Consider the following 23,657-nt stretch of genomic DNA (forward strand, 5'->3'; position numbering starts at 1 on the left):
GATGCCTTAACCGACACTAATGAACAGCATTCACTTTACAAATTAAAGGAAACAAAAAAAAAGTATCTTTACAAATGTGTCCACTCTCAGTAACAAAAAAATTCAAATAAAGACTATCTTTAGCACAAAATAGAACTCAACATAACTGTAACATTGACAAAGCATACCCTTATCAACACATTTAAAAAAAACAAGCTGTGGCATCTAGATTTACTAAAAAGAAATTGCATCTGCCTCTCCCCCCTCTCCAAAATCTGTTTTTAAAAAAAATCTATAAAAGTGTTCAATTGAAACATTTCATTTTGAGCAAACATTTTTGTCTCATTTCTACTAAGAGTTGAATTCATTTCTTGTTTTCAAAAGTCAGCAATAAAACAGTGAAGAAAGCACCATCTCTAACGAACCACCCTCCCCACTCTAATTTTCCGCAAAGCTTTAAAAGACAGTTCAATGCATTGCAGCAGCTCCTTTTTAAAAAAAAACACACACGTAAATATATTTGCATCTCAAAGCCAGCTAATGAATCTAGGTCAAAAAAATATCATTTAATGCAGCAAGTAGCAGAGAGAGAGAGAAAAAAACCCAAGAAAATAACCCAGAACACAACTTCAAGTTACCCGTTTCTCTATCAGTGTTCTTTTCTTGTGGCTTTACACATAAAACTTCCATGATTGTTAAAAAATATATTTATATTTTTGTGCACATCTTCCAGCAATAGTTATCAAATCCCCAAGATGGTGACTTTGGAAGTGGGGGCATGTGAGGGAGCACAGAGTTAAATGATTTATTTTTAGGAGCTGTATTCACTTAACATCTAAGAACACATCTGTCTCAGGTTTCACTGTTAGGCCCTCATTCCTGTGTTAGAGGCCATGGATCTGTGTGCGTGTCTCGGCAAACAACCCTTTTATACAACTCCTGTGTGAAGCAACTCAATTTAGTTAGTTCCCATTCCCCCTCCACTTATTTTCATTTGAAAATGACTTTATTGTTTCCCCCAGCCCCTCACGCGCATGCAATCCAGCGAGATCTCATTATAAACTGACTGATAACTTGAGGAGAAGGCCTGCTGAGCAGACACAGGCCGCAAGTGAACTCCAAGGCCTATGGTACGAATGGTTCTTTCTGCTCAGACAATTTTACTGAGGGCTCAAATGCTCACAATTTCTTGAAACTTCTGTACACTGAATGCATTTGTGTTTACTGGCAAGTAAACTCAAGAGGCAGCTGGGTGTCTTGACATGATTTTTGAGCTTGATTGTCATGCAAGTATTGATCGCTTCAGAAGAGAGACATAGGTGGGATGGCTATGTTGAGCATCAAGAATGAAGGGAGACAAAGGATAAATGAATGGTTCAATCTTCAGCCAGCTCCACATTTTTAGCTGTACTGAGTAGGGAGGCAATATTGAGGGTAAAATCGGACAGACCAGTTATGCCAGTGCTTTCTGCTGCCTGGTTGGTAGGTTGTGTTCGGAGCAAGTGATATGGGATAAACTAACTGATAATCAGTGAAGACATTGCAAGAGGTTATCATAGGGTTTTCATCATGTTGACCACCATTTTAGTGTTCTACATGATAGGATAGAGAGATTAAATTGAGGATGTCTTCAACTGATGATTCAAAGCTAAGACAGATTTTTAATCAAAAAAGGAATCAAGGGTTATAGAAGAAAGGCAGGAAAGTGGAGTTGAGGATTATCAGAGCAGCTGTGACATCATTGATTGGTGGAGCAGACTCAATGGGTTGAATGACCTATTTCTGTTCCTACATCTTATAGCCTTGCACATCTTATAGAACACCTTGCACTCCAAATAGTGCCTTAGTATTTTTTGTGTCCACTTTAAGAAGCAGACGGGGCCTTGGGTTAACATCTGAAAGGCAACAAGGATCCCCCCCAACCCACCCACACACACACACACACAGAGAGTAAGGCCAAATGGCCTCCTGCTGTATAATAAATTCTTGACATTCTGTTGCAAGTCTGCTGTGAAGCTTCTACCCATATTTTGCACTCTAATAGGAATGAGGCCTGAACCCACAACTTTTTAACAATTGCCACCCACGCCAAGCTGACACTTGGGCAATGCTACAAATGGGCTACATCTAGCAGATGCATTTTGTTTACAATAGATGCTCATATTAAAAAATAAATTTAATCCTCCTGTGAACCAGCCAGCTTTGAATGAAAGAAAATAATCTGAACGAGTTTAAAATCATCTATTTTTGATCAGCTTCACTGTTCTGAAAGCTGTCAGATGCATCACGTTGGAACAGGGCCACATTGTGAAAGGGCTCCCTCTTGTGATCACTCTTATCACACACCCACCCTTTGTTTTTTGAGGGTTCTGGTAATCCAGGTTTGTGCATGGCATGCTTGACTCATTTACCCATGGGAGTATGTGTCAGTGGGCACTGACTGGGCAGGACTGAAGGTGGGCTCACTACGGCCATGAGGAAGCTGTTTTACACACACACCTGGAGGCTAACCGCAATAATGCCTGAAATTTGCAAATCTCACAATGGAACAAAGCCAGCACGTGAATGAATTAAAGTTGGTGCGTAATCAATAAGTCAAGTCAGTTGGACTCCCTTTACTCATCATTTAGAAAGTCCTCAGGGGCACTCAAAATCAAATCCTATCAACTAACTGGACTTTGTTAGATTCTCCTAAAGTGGTGTGTTACCCTTGTTGTCTTAACTGGCACAAATGAATGACACAAAATTCACATAAGATTACAGATTTCTCCCCATGCAAGCAGAACCCTCACACAGATAGCCAATGATTCACGCTCAGTTGGCACCTTTTGATTCATGGTACGGTCATCAAATCAGGTGAAAAGGAGGACTGGAACCAGTGAGATATCACTGCTTGATCATTACCAATTTGTCAGTTTTCCTGTGAGGTGACAGAGGGACTACTTTACAAACACTCAGCTAGCTATGTACTCTGGGTGTAGGGTCTCATGGACTTACGTGGCTTTTCCACTACTCAGTCTACCCAAATGTCTTGATCGTGAGGCTACCTCCACAGTTAAAAAGCTACTTTGCTCACACAACAAAGAATTGAAATCCCCCCCTCACCCACTTTAGAGAGTCTATATATTGCAAATGTTTTTAGTGCTGGAATTGTGCCATTTAACTCTTCAAGTGAATGTGTTTTTTTCTATGTGGCAGATGTCTTATTTTTAATTCATTCACAAGATGGGGGTGTTGGTGGTTAGGCCGGCATTTATTGCCCCTTGAGAAGATGGTAGTGAGCTGCCTTCTTGAACTGTTGCAGTCCATGCTGTAGGTAGACCCACAATGGAAGGGAGTTCTAGTATTTTGACCCAGTGACACTGAAGGAACGGCAATATATTTCTGAGTCATGATGGTGAGTGGTTTGGAGGGGACGTTGAAGGTGTTCCCATGTATCTGCTGCTCATGTCCTTCTAGATAGAAGTGGTCATGCGTTTGAAAGGTGCTGTCCAAGGAATTTCCACAGTGCATCTTATGGACAGTATACACTGCTGCTACTGAGGGTGTGGATGTTGGAAATGGTGAATCGGGTGCTAATCAAGCAGGCTGTTTTATCTTTGCTCTCCTTCCTTTTTTATGCAAGTTTTTTTAAATCTTCTAATGGGAACATGGCAAAGGTATATTTTTAGGAGAACTGCTTGATTCAAAGCCACTTAAGCTCCCCTTAAAATCAATGATGACAAAGAACAGTTACATTTGTAAAATGACCCTAACAGCTGAACTCTCCCCTTACAGCACCTAGCTGAATAATGAACACTTTTGGCTGGTAAATCTCTTTCTCTGGTTTTCTCTGATCAGCTCTGAAATTATTGTACTAGTTTATAAAGCCCATCCTAAAAGCATCAATGAAGGTGCAGGCTGCAGGCCTATTTTAACAGTTTTGGCATTGCTCTCTCAAAGTCATAGGCACCAATTTACAGCGGAGTGAAGCAGGGAGATGAGGAGAATTTTACAGTATATGTCCATACATTGCCTGAAAGGGCAGGGCAAACACGTTCAATCAGCACTTTCAAAAAAAGAATGAAGGACATATTTGCAGGGAAATATAGAGAGTTACTGAATCACTCTTTCAAAAAGCCAGAGTAGAGATGATGGGTCAAAGGTCTCCTTGCGTTCTGTACTACTTTTTGATTTTGACTACTTGGAACATTCCTTGAAGCTGTACCTGAAATCGGCCATCAACTGGAACTAAATCACCTCCACCAAATGACTCTTCTGAGTAAAGTGAGAATGAGAGGGAGGGTTCTTGGGGAGGTGTAGATCAGAACACGGATGAAGAGAAACTGTAATTTGAAGTTGCCTGTTTGTTTTTCTGTTAGTGTTCCCACAGAGGATGTTAAAAAGGAGAAAATTGAAAACATACTAATCTCTACAGCATCGTCATGGCAGCAACAGACAATCAATTCATTGTTAAAGTTGTAACTGTACAAGGTCATGGACTTCACCTAGTGAAGGTTTGAACTCAAATCAATCTGGATATTTTACAAAACAAAAAAAACTAATCACGGTTAAAAAGACATTTGATGTGTAATCTTCTCCTCTCTGAGCAGTTTCAGAATGCTTAAATAATGATTTGCTATAGTTGCACTTTCAAAAAAATAAGCTCTCTTTCCGTATCAAAATAAACCTCTTTTCCACAGATTCTGCCACTGATTTTGGTATGTCTGGTTAACTGAAGTAGAAAGTTTATCAAAATAGCTGTGTTTTTTTTTCTTTGTTGAATGTCTTACAAATAAAAGGAAAAACTTTTGTGTGTTTTTTTTCCAAATCTTGTGCAAAAATTTCTCTTTGTTTTTGACCACCAAACCCCCCACCCTTCCCCCCAACCCCACCCCCTCCAGAGCAGTCTGGTTTCTGGTTCACACCGAATTCAGGAGAGCTGATTCATTCATCTTCTCACTCTCACATCTGGAAGAAAAGAAAACAAGACTTAAAATGGATCTGTGCAAATTCACAGCATCCCTTGTTGTTCTCGAGACAGAGAGAGAGAGAGAGAGATGGGGTTGACACTGACAAGGCTTCACCCCAATTTTACCTCCGTTTTTCTTCTCTGTGGCCTGTTTCTTGTGCTGTACAACCCCTTTAGGATAGTTGCACGATGCACCTTAAAAGGACATTGGTCGGTCTCTGTCTACATACTACATTCTGAGCCCGAGTTTCCCTGAGGTGGTGATGATGTTGGGCCACTGTGTATAGTTATAGCCCATTTCCCTCACAACTGAAGACTCTGTGAAGCTACCTGAGCCTTGACCACATAAAGTAAACCTGGACCAGGTACAGTTGGCAGCTCCCCTTTCCTATCGAATTGATAATGAACTATCTGGATTTTTTTTTAACAAAAATCCAGCAGCTTCCACAGTCGTATACTTCTTTATAGAGACTGCCACAAATTGTCAGGTAAATTGATATTGATTCTACTACTTACCTGAAGTGAGAATTGAGCCCAGTACCTACATAAATTGCTAGGAGTACTGCAAGCCTGACACTAATGAATCTCGTATATTGGTTTGTAGTTCCACGGGTGCCATGCACCCACGGGTAATTCACCCATGTGGTTGTTCATGTGTAACGCTCAACAGCGAGTATCTATAATTACGCACTGACTCTTGCTAAGATTCGCTTTAGTTAAAAACCATAGAAAATAGGAGCAGGAGTAGGCCATTCAGCCCTTAGCATCTGCTCCCCCATTCAATACCATCATGGATGATTGTCCAACTCAGTCCCCTGTTCCTGCTTTCTCTCCCAAAACTCTTTGAACCCTTTAATCTGTAAGAACTATATCCAGCTCTTTCTCAGAAACATTCAATATTGTGGTCTTAACCACTTTCTGCAGCAGAGAATTCCAAACGCCCACCACTTTTAAGGTGAAAAAATTTCTCCTCATCTCAGTTTTAAATGGTCAATCCCACATACTTAGAACCTGACCATTGGTTCAGGACTCCCCAGTTATTTAAGGAACTATTTCAGTACAATGCAAGGGACTCTTAGCATCTCTGTGATTTTAACAATGACTTTTTCTATTCAAGTACTGGACTGTGACAAACAACAGTCTAGGACAAGTGTCAGTGATGGTCCCTTGATTCTGAACTACAAGATGCCAGGTTCAAATCCTACTTCAAGACTTGTGTGTAAAAATACAGCCTAACACTCCAGGCTGTACTGAAGGACTGTTGGACATGCTGTCTTTTGGTTAGATATTACAATGTGTAACCTGTGGTATTTGCTTGCTCAGGTAGACTGTGAAAGATTTTTCGGCACTGTTTCAAAGAAGGGCTGTGGTGAGGAGGGGGCTAGTGGTGATACCTCTGGTTTTCTGTTCAAAAACGCTCTCTTTATTAATATTCAAAAAATGAAGTAACTAGTTATTGTCATTTTCCTGATTGTGGAGCTTGCTGTGCACAAATTGGTTGGTGTATTTCCTGCAGTGACTGCGAAAATTCTTAATTGGCTGGAAAAAGTGCTTTGATGCATCCAGTGGTCACGTATACATACAGGTATGTTTCTCCCTGTTAAAGGGCGCCTTGCCTGCCAGTCAGCAGTGTAGTTTAGGGTTTGATGTTACTTGTGGTGGTTCGCCTTAAGTTAGGGGTGGATTTTGATGGAATCCAGAGATGGGCATCTTCAAATGCTCAGGTCTAAAAGATTCACATTCTAATGCCATGCTGCAGCCCATTCATGTTGCAAACTACCCAGCTTGCTTCCCATTTTCCCTGCTCTTCAGTCTGTTTTTATTACTTCTTTAATATCATTTCCCAGTCTTTCTGGGGCCCAACCTTGACTCGTTCTTGCTGTCCATCCATTCAATCAAAAATCAAAGTGGCCAGATGCTTGGGTCCTAGGGAACAACAGGTTGGCGTTCAAACAGAGATTCGTACCCATCATTCCTACTTCACAGCTAGCAATACCTGAGTAAGAATGGGGACATGAGGAATGTCACATGCACAGGAAGTTGCTAGCCAACACACCATTGTACCCTGGCAGTGGAGAGAAAGAAACATGAAGACAGGACTCCGTGTGTAGTTCACAGAAGATGGCATCAAGAGTGGCATCAACAGGAGATGGGTGTCTAGAGAGAATGTGGGACAGGTGGATATTTCACGAGGAACAGAACTGACAGGGATGAAGGAGCAACTTGAAGAGGTGCAACAGAAATGCTGTACTGAGAGGATTGGCTTCCTACCTCAGGTTTACTTGCTGTGCTGGTAGGAATAGGTAGCATGTTCAGAGGATGTTTCCATAGCAACCTGCTGCTGCTGGCCACTGGGTTCCTGCAATGGGAAAACATGAAGCTGTCACACAAGTTTTCCCATGTTGTTTACAGTAAAGGTTCGGCAAAGGGATGATGAGGATGATGAAGAAATCTGATGAAAGCCTGACGTTCCCACCCTCACAAACGCAGCACTTGTATCACTAAATGCGCTGAGTTAACGTCCCAAGAACCCAAAGTGCAGCCAAGTGCTTTTTATAAGTGATTTGCAGCAGCGGGGTACTTAACAAGCAGCCCCAAGTTGAAACAGCCCTGCCTGAAAGCTCTGTTTACATCTCCCGGTCCAGGAACTGCTCATGCCAGTCGGTTCTGTGTTGCCAATGGTTGTGTGATACCCATTGCCAGGCACTGTGATGTATGAGCAGTGTAACAGAACCAGGAAATAGTTTAAACAGCCAGCTTGCTGCTCACCAGGAGTTGTTCAATCACTCAGGAAGATCTCAAAATAGCTGCACTGGAATTGGGTGGAGCCTCAGCTTCACAAACCACCTGGAGTGACTTGATGAAGGTCTCTGAGCTGTATCGGTGAAATCAGTTCATCCACTTGTTAACTGGTTTCCTTGTCCATGCAATCATCCAGAATTCACTGCTAACCTGCCATAACTTGCCCAGAAAGGTTGAGAGGATGAATGCTAAAGGAAATCAATTGTTTCAAGATTCAAACTGGGCTAGTGTTGGAGGGAGGTACTTCTTAGTATTTAAACTATGCTACAGTTAAGCCAAAGAAGTCTTGTGGCACAGTGGGTTAGTGTCCCTACCTCTTGAACCAGAAGCTCCTAGTTCAAGTTCCACTCCAGGGCTTGATATAACAAGGCAAGTGTGTTAAGTTGAAAATCCTTCCAACATACACCAATGATAGATAGTAAGGGCAAGAGAGACTCCTAGTCAGCCATGTGATGGAAAGAGATTGTATCACCGTCCATAGATCCAGATTACAACGTGCATGTAAAAGTGCATGTTGCCATAGCAACCCCAACTCCTGGGGTGAACTGTAACAGGCCACCACTCTGGCTAATCTCCAACATTGAGAGGGGAAAATACCAAATTTGAGGAAAGAATTCCATTGTCCTGGAATGACTTGCTTAGGGCAATGGGAAGGCTGGTGGCAGATGGAGTTTTGAGGTCAAACATTTTGGAAAGGCCAAACACGAGCAAGGTTTCAAGACTCAAATCCACAAACCTGGAACAGGAAGTAGATAAAATGCCAGGATTTCAGAAAAAGAGAGGACAAGAGCAAAGAAAGAATGATAAAGTGATACAAAGCACATGCTCATTCCTCATTACAGAAAGGACATTAAGAATGTATACAGTGTAGATTCACCAATTTGAGAAACAATAGATATGAGGAGACACTATGAATCCTGGAACTATTTCCATTGGAGGAAAACAAGCCAAGAGGAGATTTAATAGAAGATTCTCTAAAAATTAAAAGAATTTTGAAAGTGAACGGGGGGCAATTCTGTCAGCTGTGGACAGTAAGTTATCAAGTGAGTGATTGCTCCCTTTACTTCAATAAGGACTTTGTGCATGGTATACTCGGTGTAGACATCACTGCATATTTTTAAAGAAATATGGATAAAACTCTGAAGCAGGGAAAGATCCTGACATAAGAGGAGTGAATTGGATCAGTTTGGATTGCTCCTGCAAAAAGTGCACAGACAATGCTGGGATGAATGGCTTCCTGCAATCTACACAACAAGAAAAGACAGCAAATCTTGGGTTTGTAGGGACTTACCTCGACAGATACGTTGGAGGGAGGCATTGGGTTGTACTGAGGAATGTATGTCCCTTGTATTGCTGTGGTGGCAGGCATGTACTGGGAAAAAGATACAGAACAACTCTTACCAACTTGACAAAAGAAAGCTACAGACAGACTCCACAAATACATCTCAGTTATGTGTAATGCTCATTAGTGGCACGATCCTGAAGGTAAATTAAAATACAACCTTTATCACACACCTGCTCTTACTTAATCTGAAAGTTGTGCTTTCAACAATATACATCACTTACAAAAACACAGGCAAAATAGAGTTGGCATCTTGTCATATTGTGCAGATATATTCATTAAAAAAGCCTCAGAAACAATTAATTGCTTTGAAACTTTGGTAGGTAGGAAAAGGGAATTGATATTTCTAGGTAAGATTACACATTAAATTTTTCTGTTTGTTTGATGCCTGCAAAACCGTGTTCTGTGCTTATTATATTTCAGAAATAGCTTTGCTTACCAAGACTGCAGTGATGTAAATTAGTAAATTGTACACTTGGGGGTAAAAATATTATACCAGTTGTAATTAGTTAGCTTTGTACGAGGTCCCACAGAATAATCGAGGTAGAAACCACTGCAGGAGACACAGTAAGCAATTTGCTTGCTCTTTCTGCCTCTTCACATTGACTGGTCTTGGTCAGATGCAGCTGCAATGGATGTACAAGACCATAAGACATAGGAGTAGAAGTAGGTCATTCAGCCCATTGAGTCTGCTCTGCCATTCAATGAGATCACAGCTGATCTGACCATCCTCAACTCCACTTTCCTGCCTTTTCCCCCATATCCCTGATTCCCATCTTGTTTAAACATCTGTCTATCTCAGCCTTGAATATACTGAGTGACCCAGCCTCTACAGCCCTCTGTGGTAAAGAATTCCACAGATTCACTCCTCTCTGAGAGAAGAAATTCCTCCTCATCTCTGTCTTAAATGGGTGACCCTTTATTAAGAGATGATGCCCTCTGGTCCTTGACTCTCCCAAAAGAAGAAACAATCTCTCCATATCTACCCTGTCACATAAGAATCCTATACATTTCAATAAATTCACCTCTTGTTCTTCTAAACTCCAATGAGTTCAGGTCCGACCTACCCAACATCTCCTCATAAGACAGTACCTCAGTATCTGGTATCAGCTGAGTGAACCTTCTCTGGACTGTCTTCAACATCAATCTATCTTTCTTTTGATAAGAGGCCCAAAACTGTTCAGTGTTCCAGCTGTGATCTGACTAGTGCTTTGTATAGTTTTAGCAAAACCTCCCTATCCTCTCTTCCCTTTGAAATAAAGACCAGCATTCCATTTTCTTTCCTTATTATCTGCAGAACTTGGGTACCAGCTTTTTGTGATTCATATATAAACTCCTCTGTTCTGTACCTTTCTGCAGTCTTTCTCCATTTAAATAATATTTGACTCCTATATTCTTCCAGCCAAAGTGTATAACTTTACATTTTCCCACTTTATATTCCATCTGCTAAGCTTTTGCCCTCTCACTTAACCTGCCTATATCCCTCTGCAGACTCTTTCTGTCATTCTCACCACGTGCCTTCACATTTATTTTTGTACCATCTGCAAACTTAGCAATATTGCATTGACTTTCCTCACTCAAATCATTCATATATTTTATAAATAACTGGCCCAGAACGGATTCTTGTAGCAATCCACTAGTTACAGGTTGCTATGCTGAAATTAGCCCCTGTTATTCCCAGCTCTCTACCTTCTGTTAGGTAGCCACCAATCCTCTATCCACGCCAATATTCTACCTCCAGCACCATGGGCTCTTGAAAAGTAAGCTAAAGTGCGGTATCTTATCAAATGCATTGTGAAAATCTAATTATATTATATTCACCACTTCTCCTTTATCTATCCTGCTTGTTACCTCCTCAAAGAATTCTAGCAAATTTGCTGGACATGATTATCCTTCCATGAGGCCATGCTGACTCTGCTATTCATGAATACTCATGTATTTCTAAATGCACTGCAATTACATCCTTGAAAATCGATTCTTAACATTTCCTCAATAACAGATGTTAAGCTAACTAGCCACTGGATGTGACTAATACTGGTTACAAATGAGTGTACATGATCTTTATTCAGACTTCACTGTTGTTCCCTAGAGAAGAAGCTCACTAGGGGAGGGTGTGCAGATATCAACAGCAATTTTCATTTACATAACACCTTTCATGAAATGTCACGCTATGAGTCACTAGGCCAGGAGAGAAGATATTAGGACAACTTTGATTAAGGGGTCAGTTTTAATGAGCATCTCCAAGGAAGCTATGAGATTTAGTAGACTAATGAGGCCTTGGTTTGCCAGCTCATCCAAAAGACCACATCTCTTGACAGCGTAGCACTTCCTCAGTACTGCTCTGGGAATGATAGTCCTGGATTATGCACTCAAACCTTTGGACTGGGTCTAAAACCCACAAACATTTCACTCAGATGTGAGAATGTCAGCAAGGGAGCCAAGCTAACACTTCAGGCTGTGGGCTGATTGTGGTTTTTTTACCTTTGTTTGAGGGAAAACAAACTACAAGCACCCCACCATTCCCCATAGGTTCAACTAGACAAGTGTGTGACTGAATCACATAGGTAAGCCAAAGAAGATTGCAGGTTCAATACCTATTCTATGTTGAGGTCGCTCATCACCATCATGTTAGCTGCTACAATTAGCCTCTGTGCCAGGAAAAGAAAACAACTGGTTGGATTTCCCACTCCTGGTTAGGAATCCAGTCAGTCACTGATGGTCTAACACCTCCTGGCCAGCCGCATTCTCACAGATACTGTCAACCAGGTTCTGCAAGATAACAAAGTGTGGGGTTTGATTATCACAGCAGGCCAAGCAGCATCTTAGGAGCACAAAAGCTGATGTTTTGGGCCTAGACCCTTCATCAGCAGCTTTTTTTCTGATGAAGGGTCTAAGCCCGAAACGTTAGCTTTTGTGCTCCTAAGATGCTGCTTGGCCTGCTGTGTTCATCCAGCCCCATACTTTGTTATCTTGGATTCTCCAGCATCTGCAGTTCCCATTATCTCTAACCAGGTTCTGCATGCTGTTTTTAACACATTCCTCCCAACTTTCCCTCTCTGCACCATCTCGGTGGCCCTGCTCAATTGTAGCAGCCACGTTTGAGACCAACCAACATAGATTCAGGTTGAACCTGAGACTTTCCAAACCATTCTTTGGTAGCACAGACCTGGAGTGTTGCTGAAAAAGACATATTTTGTTGAAGCTTTGCACTCATCTGGACATTTTGTAAGAATACCAATTCAATGGGGAAAACCAGCATTTATAGTGCATGGGAGGAGAGTGCTGATTGGTTGGTGAGTAGATTCTGATGGGTAGAGGTATTGTGATGGAGAATGTACCAATGAATGATGATCGGCAGTTAACCACCAGCTTTGTTTAAATTTTGAGGTTCACACTGATTGTAGAGCTGGTTGGGTTTACACTGGGTGTGAGATGCACTTGCAAGTACTGAAACACAGAAACATGGAAAATAGGTGCAGGAATAGGCCATTCAGTCTTCAAGCCCACTCTGCCACTCAATATGATCATGGCTGATCATCCAATCCAGTCCCCTGTTACTGCTTTCTCCCCATATCCTTTGATCTATTTAGCCCTCACTATACCTAATTTCTTCTCAAAATATTCAATGTTTTGGCCTCAATCAGTTTTTGTGACAGAGAATTCCACAGGCTCACCACTCTCTGGGTGAAGACATTTTTCCTCATTTCAGTCCGAAATGGCCTAGCCCACATCCTTAGACTGTCACCTTGGTTCTAGGCTCCCTGATCATTGGAAATATCCTTCCTGCATCTAACCTGTCTTGTCCTATTAGAATTTTATAGGTTTCTATGAGATCCCTCATTTTTCTAAACTCCAGAGAATATTGTCCTAACTGTTCTAGCTGCTCATCATGTATCAGCCCTGCCTTCCCAGGAGTTAGTCTGGTAAACCCTTTGTTGCACTCCCTCCATAGCTAGAACTACCAGGAAGCCAGACATATTAATACACAGGGCCCTGTTCTTTGTACACACTTCGCACCTGTTTCACCTCATAAAATATAAATATAAACAACATGTTCACTGGTTCATTTCTCAGGGCCCTACTTCATGCATAGGTTAAAGTCAACCTGTCTAGTTTAAAATTTAAACAAAGCCTGGTAGTTAATTGTCAATCATCATTAACTGGTGCATTCTCCATTGTAATGCCTCTATCAGTTAGCGTTCACTTGCCTACCAATCAGCCATCTCTTTTCATATAGTATAAATGTTCGTACTCCCCTTGAACTGGTATTTTTGCAAATTGTCCTGATGAGCACAGACAAAAAAATGGCCTTTCTCACCAAGAACATCCAAGTCAGTGGCATTGTGGGTATTTATCTTCTGAGGTCTTGATTTACAATGAAGAAGTAATGACTTGAGGTTAATTATGTACTCACTTTTCCCCACGATCCCAGAGCACTACCAGTGTAGGCAGCACTTACCGTTCCTGTGCTGCCCAGGGACAAGTGACTAAGCTGTTGGGTTAATGGTCCCATCATTGATGTGGGCTGGATAGACATGGTGTGGTCCATCGTTGGTGTTATTACTGTTCCCTTCAAAGAAAAAAAGCAAGTGTCATAAACCATTTGAGCTTTCAGTTTGTTAAATCTTTCTGGGGGCAATAACTCTCATTGGGAACACACTTCAAAGGTGGTCAGAAACAAGTGCTGACAGTGAAGGCTGAATGAGGCAGGGAGGTTGCCGAACTGGCTGGGCCCAGCCAAAAGGGGCACTGCTTTCAAATTAAGACAGAGATGGGAAATCTTTTCTCTCAGAGCATTGTACAACTTTGAAATTCTGCCTCAGAAGAGTGTGGAAGTGATGGGGAGGGGTTGGGGAGGGATGAGGGGTGGAATATTTTTAAGGCAGAGATCAATAGATTCTTGATGTCCAAGAGGCTAAAAGATTATTGGGAGACATGCAGGAATGTAGAGTTGAGATTAAAATCATTTCAGCCCCAATCTTACTGAATGGTGGAGCAGGCTCAAAGAGCTGAATGGCCTACTACTGCTCTTATTTTGTGTGTGAGTTAAGGGACAAGGCAGCTTGATACGTGGGAACTTCCCAGTGCTGGTTCAAGTGTTGTGAAGGATTGGTTTACCAGTCACTCTCTTTACTGGGATCAGTTCACAGTTCAAAAAGGATTAAACCTGGGGTGGAGAGTTAGTGGTTTGGTGGGGTTGGAGTCCAAGATTTAAATCCATGATTGCCTGCAAGTGTGTTCAAGTTGGGTGAGGGTATGCTTTGTTGCCACCATGGTGAAGTGAACAGGACCAGATAGTGCTGGAACTCCAGAAGGGTGGCAAGATCATTAGAGATTGATTGGACAGCAGGTCAACTTTGATTGGCCAAGACATTGCCATGGAGAAAAAAAAACCAGGAAACCATAAGCAGCATCCTTTCACCTGTGGTATAAATTGTCGTAATTGTTTGAAAGTTGGCATTCGTGCATCGGTCCTGATGGATGTAAAATGAAAAGCTTTGGTAACATCTTCTGCAGGATCTGACGTACATTTTATACAATGGAAAAGGGAAAAATAATAACACTTACCATAGGCTGCATAAGGTATGACTGATGGTGCATCCAGGATGGGCTATGGACCTTCATATGAAATGAAACAAGAGAATAGTCATCAACAATAAGTTTAATTTTATAGCATCTTCAACACAGAAAAACATCACAACGTAGAACACCAAACCATAAAAGGATATACTGAGACAGGTGACCAAGAGTTTGAACAAAGAGGTAGGTTTTAAGGAGAATCTTAACTCAGGAGAGAGAAGTAGAAAATGGAGTGGTTCAGTGAGGGTATTATACACAACTTAGGACCCAGCCAGCTGAAGGCACAGCCACCAGTAGTATATGGACCAATATAAATCAGAGATGCTCAGGAGATCAGAATAGGAGGAATGCAGACTGCTTATTATCTTCCACCTAGGAGTGAGAAACTACAAATGAGTGGGTCAGTGAAGCCCACATTTAGTCAAAGAAGACTGGATTTCAAGCCATTGGCATTTAAGATTTTGAATAACACTAATGAAACAAATGTCTATGTTTTCCTTTCACACACAGGAAAATAACTGCTCACACAATTGTGTGCAATGTGGTCGGGTGCTATATGAGTGCGAATACTTCACCTTGGTTCGTATGTCCAGACACATTACTTCTGGCAATGATGTTTGATGCAGGACAAAAAAATGAAGGAGGAGAAATGCATCATCACATTTAATTAGGACCCAGTTGGCAGAAGGCACAGCCACCAGCAGGCAGCATTTATTGCCCATCCCTAATTGCCCAGAGGGCAGCTAAGAGTCAACCACATTGCTGTGGGTCTGGAGTCACATGTAGGCCAGACCAGGTAAGGATGGCAGTTTCCTTCCCTAAAGGACATCAGTGAACCAGATGGGTTTTTCCGACAATCAACAATGGATTCACGGTCATTAGATTCTTAATTCAGAATTGTTTTTTGAATTCAAATTCCACCATCTGCTGTGGCAGGATTCAAATCCAGCTCCCCAGAATATTATCTGGCTGTCTTGATTAACACTCCAGCAATAATATCACTAGGCCATCGCTTCCCCTTTTGCATCTTCACCTCAAGAAGCTTTTGCTCCTTTCCATCTCCAATTTTTATGAAACCTCTAAGTTGAAATGGTCAAATAGATTCTTTTAAATATCTTTATTTATGATCTACGATATTTCTCCTGAATATGCTACATGGTTTCCAAAAGACACCATGCCAATTGTGCGTATTTGCCAACCCAACCTGCACTTGAGGTCTGATGCCTACACTGAGAGTATGCACGGTGTCATGGGTAATCCACAAACACTCACCTGATATGAAGACACAGGAGAAGTGATGTATGGTGAGATAGATGTCTGTGCGATCATCCTGTTTGGAGCAATACTGTATGGACTGGAATAAAATCTAGAGTGAGACAGGACAGAGACAGACACTCAGTCATTGTTAGCCAATGTTGATATTGTTGTTCCCCTCTGATTCCTTGTTTTTTTACAATTCCATCCTGATCCAGCTTCAGTAAAACCACAGGAAACCCTGACCCACACATACTATTTGAATCTCAAGGATACTATCTCTTGTTTAATGGTATGGGGAGTCACCGCCAAGGAAAACCCTGAAATCCTCCGGCCTATGTGAAAAATGGAGCAGAGACATTTGGACTCCTTGTTTCTGTGGAACTGGGCACTCCGCTGGAGTAAAGATCTCAAAAAGTCACCCCTAGGCCTAAGCAATAACTTGGCCAGGAACTGCAGGACAGCTGGTCATCACAGCAGTCAAACCTGATAGCAGATCAGGAGAAGACGTAATGAAACATCGAGGAGAAGGAAATCGCTGAAACGAGAGACAAATTGTTCAAGCTTTTTGTTTTGTCTTTCTCTCATCAGGAGTAATGCAAGAATGCCATATTTCCAACAATCACAATAATTTATGCCATGGGAGTATAGGGTAGACCATGGGAATGCCTCAGCCAATTAGAAAAGGGTGGTCCATGGCAAAATCTTGGTCAGAGGAAGGTATTCCATGGCAATGCCATTTAGACTTGATCTGCCAACAGATCATTAGCAATTTGGAAAAGAAATCCTTTCTCCTTTGGAGCTTCCAGACAAAGCACTATAATAGAAGATGATTGCTTCAGAGGGCCTGAGTTTTTTGGTGGATTCATCAATCATGGGAGGCAGCAGGCAGTTGCTTCACCACTTTCTTAGCCAGGGTAATAGTTGGTGTGAGGCTTAAGGCATTGAAAAAGATAAGATGACCTGATAACTAGAATGGGAGCAACTATCACAGTAAGGCTAGAATACTTACTCATTTTGCAGAGCGGTTGTTGGGTCATATGTAAGAGTCATTGTACCCTGAGGGAATAAATTAACAATGTCTTGAGATATTTATTTGAAAAATCTTCTCATTAACAGTAAACAACCAGATCTGGATTCAGAACAGGCCTTTCGGTCCATCTGCACCTTTCACAGATTAGAAATAGTCTAACTCATCATACACTCTACTCACTCACTTAATCTCCTTCCATAACCCTTACATCAACTATCCTATTATAGGCACTAATTTGATTTCTGAAGGAAAACTGGGCATAAACGACCCTTAATCTCTAAATGAAATTAAGCTGAATTCCTGAATATTTAAAGTTACATCTCCATTCCTAAATCACAATCAGCCTCCACCCTGAAGGCCACTCACTTGTCTCAAGGTGTCTCACATGGTTATCACGCTGTATTTATATAACTGTTTCCAAACATTGTGAATCTTTCACAAAGACATCAACCAGAAGGGAAATATAGCACAAGCTCACAGGTCATGAAAGAATTATGTCTTGACTTGCATGTGGTTCAAGTTAGTCATTTTAAATACAAGTGTGCGCACCATGGATTCCACAGAATACCCAGCACAGAAACAGATCATTTACCCAAACCGTTCAAGCTGGTGTTCATTCTCATCGAAAGGTAGCAACCAGATGGAGGCGGCCATTCGGCCATTTGAGCTTGCTCTGCCATTCAAGATAATCATGGCTGATCATTCAACTTAGTCCTCCTGTTCCTGCTTTTTCTCATAGCCTTTGATGCCTTCAGCTGAAAGAACAATATCTAATTCCTTGAAAACATTCAATGTTTTGACTTGAACTGCTTTCTATGACAGACAATCCCACAGGCTCACCAATCTCTGGGTGAAGGAATTTTTCCTCACCTCAGTCCTAAATGACAGGGTGATGGCCTAGTGGTATTATCACTGGACTGTTAATCCAGAGACTCAGATAACATTCTGGGGACCTGGGTTTGAATCCTGCCATGGCAGATGGAGGAATTTGAATTCTATAAATATCTGGAATTAAGAATCTAACGATGACCGTGAATCCACTTGTAATTATTGGGAAACACCTACCTGGTTCACTGATGTCCATTAGGGAAGGAAACTGCCATCTTTACCTGGTCTGGCCTACACTGGACTCCAGACCCACAGCAACGTGGCTGACCCTTAACTGTCCTCTGGGCAATTAGGGACGGGCAATAAATGCTGTCTAGCCAGCAAACCCTCATCCCTTGAATGGATAAAGAAAACTCAGAATCTTTAGACTGTGACACAGTGGTTCTGGACACCCCAGTTATTGGGAACATCCTTCCAGTGCTTACTCCACTCCAGTCTCCTCCAATCATTCCTCATTTAAATCTGTTATCATTACGTTCTATCCCTTCTCCCTCACAGACTTGTCTAACCTCCCCTCAAACCATCTGTCTTACTCATTTTAACCACTCCCTGTGTGAGGGAGTTCTACATTCTCACTGCTCTCTGGGTGAAGACGTCTCTTCTGAATTCTCTGTTGGATGTTTTAGGGATGATCTTGTATTAATGACCTCTGGTTCAGCACTTTCCCACAGGGAGAAACATCTTCTTTGTGTTCACTCAATCAAAAACCTCTCAACATTTTAAAGACCACTACTACATCACCCCTCAGTTACTTTTGTTCAAGAGAAAACAGAACTATCCTGTCAATCCCATCATAGTATTTAAACCCACATGTTCCTGTATCATCCTTGTAAATCTTCTCTGCTCTTTCTCTAGTGCCTCTATATCCTTTCAATATTATGGCGACCAAAATTGCACATAGCAATGTAAATATAGTCTAACCAGAGCTCAATACAGGTTTAGTATAAACCTTCCCTCCTTTTTGATTCCATCCTTCCGGAAATAAAGCCTCCTTTATGGTTTGTCTTTTATAGTCTTGCTAACCCTGGTCCAACTTTTCCCTTTCCCTGCCTGTTCAGACCTGGTCACTATGCTTCAATAAATAGCAACAAAGTCAGCAGTTGCTGGAGATCCCGGTCTAGGAGCTTTATGCTCTGCATTGCCCAGAATCACATCAGAAAGTCCAGTTCCCCTTGACTCTCGATGAATCTTGGCAGGTAAACAAAAAAAAATTGCCTTGGCATAGTATCTTTAACAAAGAGAAACATGCCAAAGTGCCCCACAGCTGTTAATATCAAACAAAGTATGATGCCGGGTCGCAGAGGAGACAATAGGGCACATGACCTGAAGTTAAGTTAGCTTAGCAGGTTTGAAGGAGCATCTTAAATGAAGAAAGATGGAGAAGCAAAGATGTTTGGGGAAGGAACTCTAGGAGGGCCCAGGCTGCTGAAAGATAAGCACCAATAGTGGTGTGATTAAAACTGAGGAATGTACAAGAGACCGGAATTAGAGGAAGGCAGATATCTTGAAGAGTTGTGAAGCTGGAGGGGATAGCAGAGATAGGGCGATGGTGGGATTTGAAAATTGAACAGTTAAAATGCATGCTAAAGAGTACTGGGAGTCAATGGCAGGGACTGAGCACAGGAGTAATGGGAGAACAGATCTTGCTGCGATTTGAAGGAAACAGCAAAGTTATTCTTTATCCTTTCATGGGAAGTGGACATACCTGGCAAGGCCAGCATTTGCTGTGCATTCTTAACTGCCCTTTGAACTGAGTGGCTTTCTCAACTTTCAGAGGGCAGCTAAGAGTCAACCACATTTCTGTGGGTCTGGAATCAGGTGTAGGCCAGACCAGGTAAGGATGGCAGTTTTCTTCCCTCAAGGACATCAATGAATTAGTTCTGAGGAAGGGTCACTGGACCTGAAACATTAACTCTGTTTTTTCCTTCACAGATGCTGCCAGACTGGCTGACCTTTACGAGCAACTTTATTTTTGTTCCTGATTTACAGCATCCACAGCTCTTTTGGTTTTAAATTAGTGAATTAGATGCGTTTTTATGAGTTGTCACGGTCACCAGAGGATAGTTGTCAATTCCACATTTTTATTAATTACTGTTATTAATTAATTGAATTTAAATTCCACTAGCTGCCATTGTGGAACTTGAACCCGTGACCCCAGAACATTAGCCTGGGCCTCTGGATTACCAGCCCAATGGCACTACCACAACAACTTACTTTTAAATCGAACAAAACATCCCGAGGTGCTTCACAGGAGTGTTACTGAACAAAATCGAACCCCAAACCACATGAGATATTGGGTCCAGTAACCACAAGCTTGATCAAAGATGTGGTGTTAGGAGCATCTTATGTTTAGACTTGGGATGTCTCACTGCGTTTATACAGGGCCTTGGTGAGAGCACAGCCAGAGTACTGTGTGCAGTTTTGGTCTCCCTACCTATAAAACAATATCCTTGCCACAGACGGAGAGTAGTGGAGGTTCACTAGGCTGATACCGGGGATGGCAGGATTATCGTATAAGGAGAGATTGGCTCAAATGGGCCTGTATTCACCTAGAATTTAGAAGGATGAGAGGAGGTCTTATTGAAATCTGGGTGACCGGACAGTCTGGATGAAGGGAGGATGTTTCCCCTGATTGGGGAGTCTAGAACCAGGGGTCACAGTCTCAGGGGGATATGGGATAGACCTTTAGTACTGAGATGAGGAAACATTTCTTCACTCAAAGGGTGGCCACCCTGTGGAATTCTCTACCAAGGAAGGATGCGGAGGCCAAATCACGAATATATTCAAAACTGAGATTGATAAATATTTATATTTTGAAGGCATCAAGGAGTATGAAGGGAAAGTGGGAATGTGGCAGTGATAGAAGATCAGCGGTGATCATACTGAATGGTGGAGCAGACTCAAAGGGCTGAATGCTGAACCCTGCACATAATTTCTACGTTTCTATGACACCAATATCTTCATAGAAAAACAGAAATTTCTAGAGAAACTCAGCAGGTCTGGCAGCATCCAAGGTGAGAAAGCAAAGTTAACATTTTGGATCCAGTGACCTTTCTTCAGAACTTATTGTAGCTAGAAAAGGATTGGTATATGCACTGAAGATAGGGTCAGGGAGAAAGGAGGAGTAACCGATAGGTGGAGATGGAGCTCAGAGACAGGAAAAAACAGTTAGGCAAAGGAATGGGTAATAGTCAACCTGGAGGAATAAATAGCTGCTCATAGGGTCTGTTAGTGGCTGACAATGGGTTGTTTGTGGTAGCACTCATCTGATGACAAGGCCTAGTGTGTGAGGGTTGGAGTAAGGACATGGTAAAAGATGTTCAAGCTCTCAAGTTGTTGAACTCAATATTGAGTCCAGAAGGCTGCAGAGTTCCCAAGTGGAAAATGAGGTGCTCTTCTTCCAGCTTGCGCTGAGTGTCATTGGAGCACTGCAGCAAGCCTGAGACAGAGATGTTGTCCATGGAACAAGCAGGTGTTGAAGTGGCAGGCAACTGTAAGCTCAGGGTCTTTTCTGCAGAGAGAACGTGGGTGTTCCATAAAGCTGTCGCCCAGTCTGTGTTTCGTCTCTTTAATGTTGAGAAGAGCACATTGTGAGCAGCGAATGCAGTAAACTAGATCGAGTGAAGTTCAGGTAAAGCGCTGCTTACTTGCGAAGTGTATCTGCAGCCTTTGTTACTGAGGAGGGAGGTGGTAAATGAGCAGGTATCACACCTTCTGGAGTTGCATGGGGAGGTGCTGTGGGGGTGTGGGGAGGTGTTAAGAATGAAGGAGGAGTGGAACAGGGTGTGTCAGATGGAACAATCCCTGTGGAAGGCTGACAAGGGAGGGGAGGGGCATATGTGTCTGGTGGTGACATCCCGCTGGAGATGGCAGAAATGACAGTGAGCGATCCTATGGGTGTGGATGCTGGTGGGATGATAGGTGAGAATAAGGGGAACCCTATCACTGTTGTGGGAGAGATATGGGGGGGGGGGGAGGTGAGGGGTGAAGTACAGGAGATGGGTTGGACATGGCTGATGGCCCTGTCGACAATGGTGCTGGGGAATACTTGGTTGAGGAAGAAGGTGGATGTTTTGGAGGCTTCCTTGTAGGAGTTGGCATCATCAGAAAAGAAACGGAAGAACTGGAAGAATGGAACAGAGTCTTTACAGAAAGTCAGTTGTGAGAATGTATAGTTAAGGTAACTGTGGAAGTCGTTGGGCTTATAGTGGAGAGATAATGAGACCTGACAGTAAGTCAGAATGGGTGAATGTAAAAGTAACCACGTGTAACAGGACTGGGTGTGATGTTCAGTAAAATACATGGAAAGATGGAATCAGGCTCTAAGATTAGTAAACTTAATTTTGAGTCCTAAAGGCTGCAGGGTCCCCAAGTGGAAAATGAGATGCTGTCCTTGCGCTGAAACTCACTGGAACACAGCAGCAGACCTATGACAGAAATACTGGCCTAGAACATGGTGGTGTGTTGATATAGAAGCCAAATGAAAGCTCGGGGTAATTTTTACGGACAGATCCCATTGATAGATCGCCGTGGGTTTGGTTGAGTTTGTGCTTATTGCAGGCGTAAGATGGGAGACAGTATGGCAAGGTTCGGCCTGGTGACATGGCCTGGGCTGAGCCCATTTGTACAGATGGCACCTACTTGCCTCTCACTATTTCTGAAACAGCCAATGTGTGAAGGCTGACATAACAGACAGAACAGCGTCTGAGTTCACAGAGACATAGAAATGAGAAGCAGGAATAGGCCATCTGGCCCTTTCTTACCGGCTCTCCATCTCGGGGCCAGGCCCGGCCATTCTGCAGGTACTTGTTTTGGTTTTGCCGCTTTTTCTGCCCACCATCTGCAAATTTGCACAGCAGCGGTTCTGAGGGAGCTGTGTTGAAAGAGAGAAAACGTCAACACTTCAGAGAAGGATGACCCTCAGTCTGGGTCAAGGAACTCTCAAACCTGTGCCCAGTGCCCCTTTCTGCCTGCCCATTTTGTTATTAGAAACCTCAACCCATGTTGTGCTACTCCACCCTGTAATCATAATCATAAACAAAAGCATTTTCCACCTTCCCTCATCTCAAGGGAACACAAAGCAAGGGGCAGGTTCAGAATCCATTGCACTCACCTGCAACTCCTTGCTGCATCTTAATGAATTTCCCATTGAAGTGAGCAATGATGGCTTCACATTTTTCTGTTGATTCCATCCTGTGGGCAGAACAGCCAAAGGCACAGAGTTAAACAAGCCAAGTCAAGTGGCCCCTCACTGAGGCCAGGGCACAGGAATAAAATCAGCTTGAAAAATCATTCTCCCAAGGTATCCTGTGTATGGTAACCGCAAGATCTATGCAAAGGAAAGGTTGGACAGTCCCAGGCTACCCTCGACTGAACAGGGGCTCATGGCCCAAACTACATGTAACCTAGCTCGAACACTCCCAGTGTACCACTCAGGGAGTGCTGCACTGCCTGAGGTGCCATATTTTGTATAAAGGCTGAATGAATGAAGGGAGTTTTTGAATGAAGCAGACTTGGATACAAGATTTCCTGGGTAGCGGGAGGAGGACAGTGGCTCATTGTTACCTCACAGCACCAGGGATTCTGTGATTCTAGGGTGGGATGCAGGAGTGTTGAGGGTAGCACTGGCTGACAAAAGCATCCCGCTGTCTTTGGGAGCCAACAAAATGTACCCAAACAAAAACAGTGTGCAGTCCCAAATCTGTAACACCCAATAATCTCTGCCTCATTCTGAGCCATTACATCTCCAATTCCTAGTGGAGGACACAAGTTACACTTCTACCTCAAAGAGAATTTGGATGGCACCTCCACCAATAGTCCAGTTAGGC

General features: G+C 42.5%; 1 protein-coding gene across 12 annotated transcripts in view; it reads right to left on the bottom strand.

Annotated features, from left to right (window-relative positions):
* LOC125448278 (RNA-binding motif, single-stranded-interacting protein 2-like) overlaps positions 1-23,657 on the bottom strand; it is a 257,608-nt gene that overhangs the window by 12,710 nt on the left and 221,241 nt on the right. For 5 of the 12 annotated variants that reach the window (XM_059643492.1, XM_048523455.2, XM_048523456.1 and 2 more), the window contains exons 6-12: positions 22,943-23,022; positions 22,593-22,702; positions 16,921-16,967; positions 15,927-16,020; positions 14,643-14,693; positions 13,489-13,644; positions 9,024-9,104 (exon numbers count right to left, since the gene is read on the bottom strand). In XM_059643492.1, the coding sequence (XP_059499475.1) occupies positions 9,024-9,104; positions 13,489-13,644; positions 14,643-14,693; positions 15,927-16,020; positions 16,921-16,967; positions 22,593-22,702; positions 22,943-23,022 (619 nt within the window). Of the gene's footprint in view, positions 1-4,840; positions 4,930-7,201; positions 7,290-9,023; positions 9,105-13,488; positions 13,645-14,642; positions 14,694-15,926; positions 16,021-16,920; positions 16,968-22,592; positions 22,703-22,942; positions 23,023-23,657 lie in introns of those variants that run through there. The other 7 variants (XM_059643493.1, XM_048523460.2, XM_048523463.2 and 4 more) reach the window with 6 other exon arrangements.

This window comes from Stegostoma tigrinum, chromosome X (genome assembly GCF_030684315.1).
Source record: "Stegostoma tigrinum isolate sSteTig4 chromosome X, sSteTig4.hap1, whole genome shotgun sequence".
In the NCBI taxonomy this organism is placed as follows: Eukaryota; Metazoa; Chordata; class Chondrichthyes; order Orectolobiformes; family Stegostomatidae; genus Stegostoma; species Stegostoma tigrinum.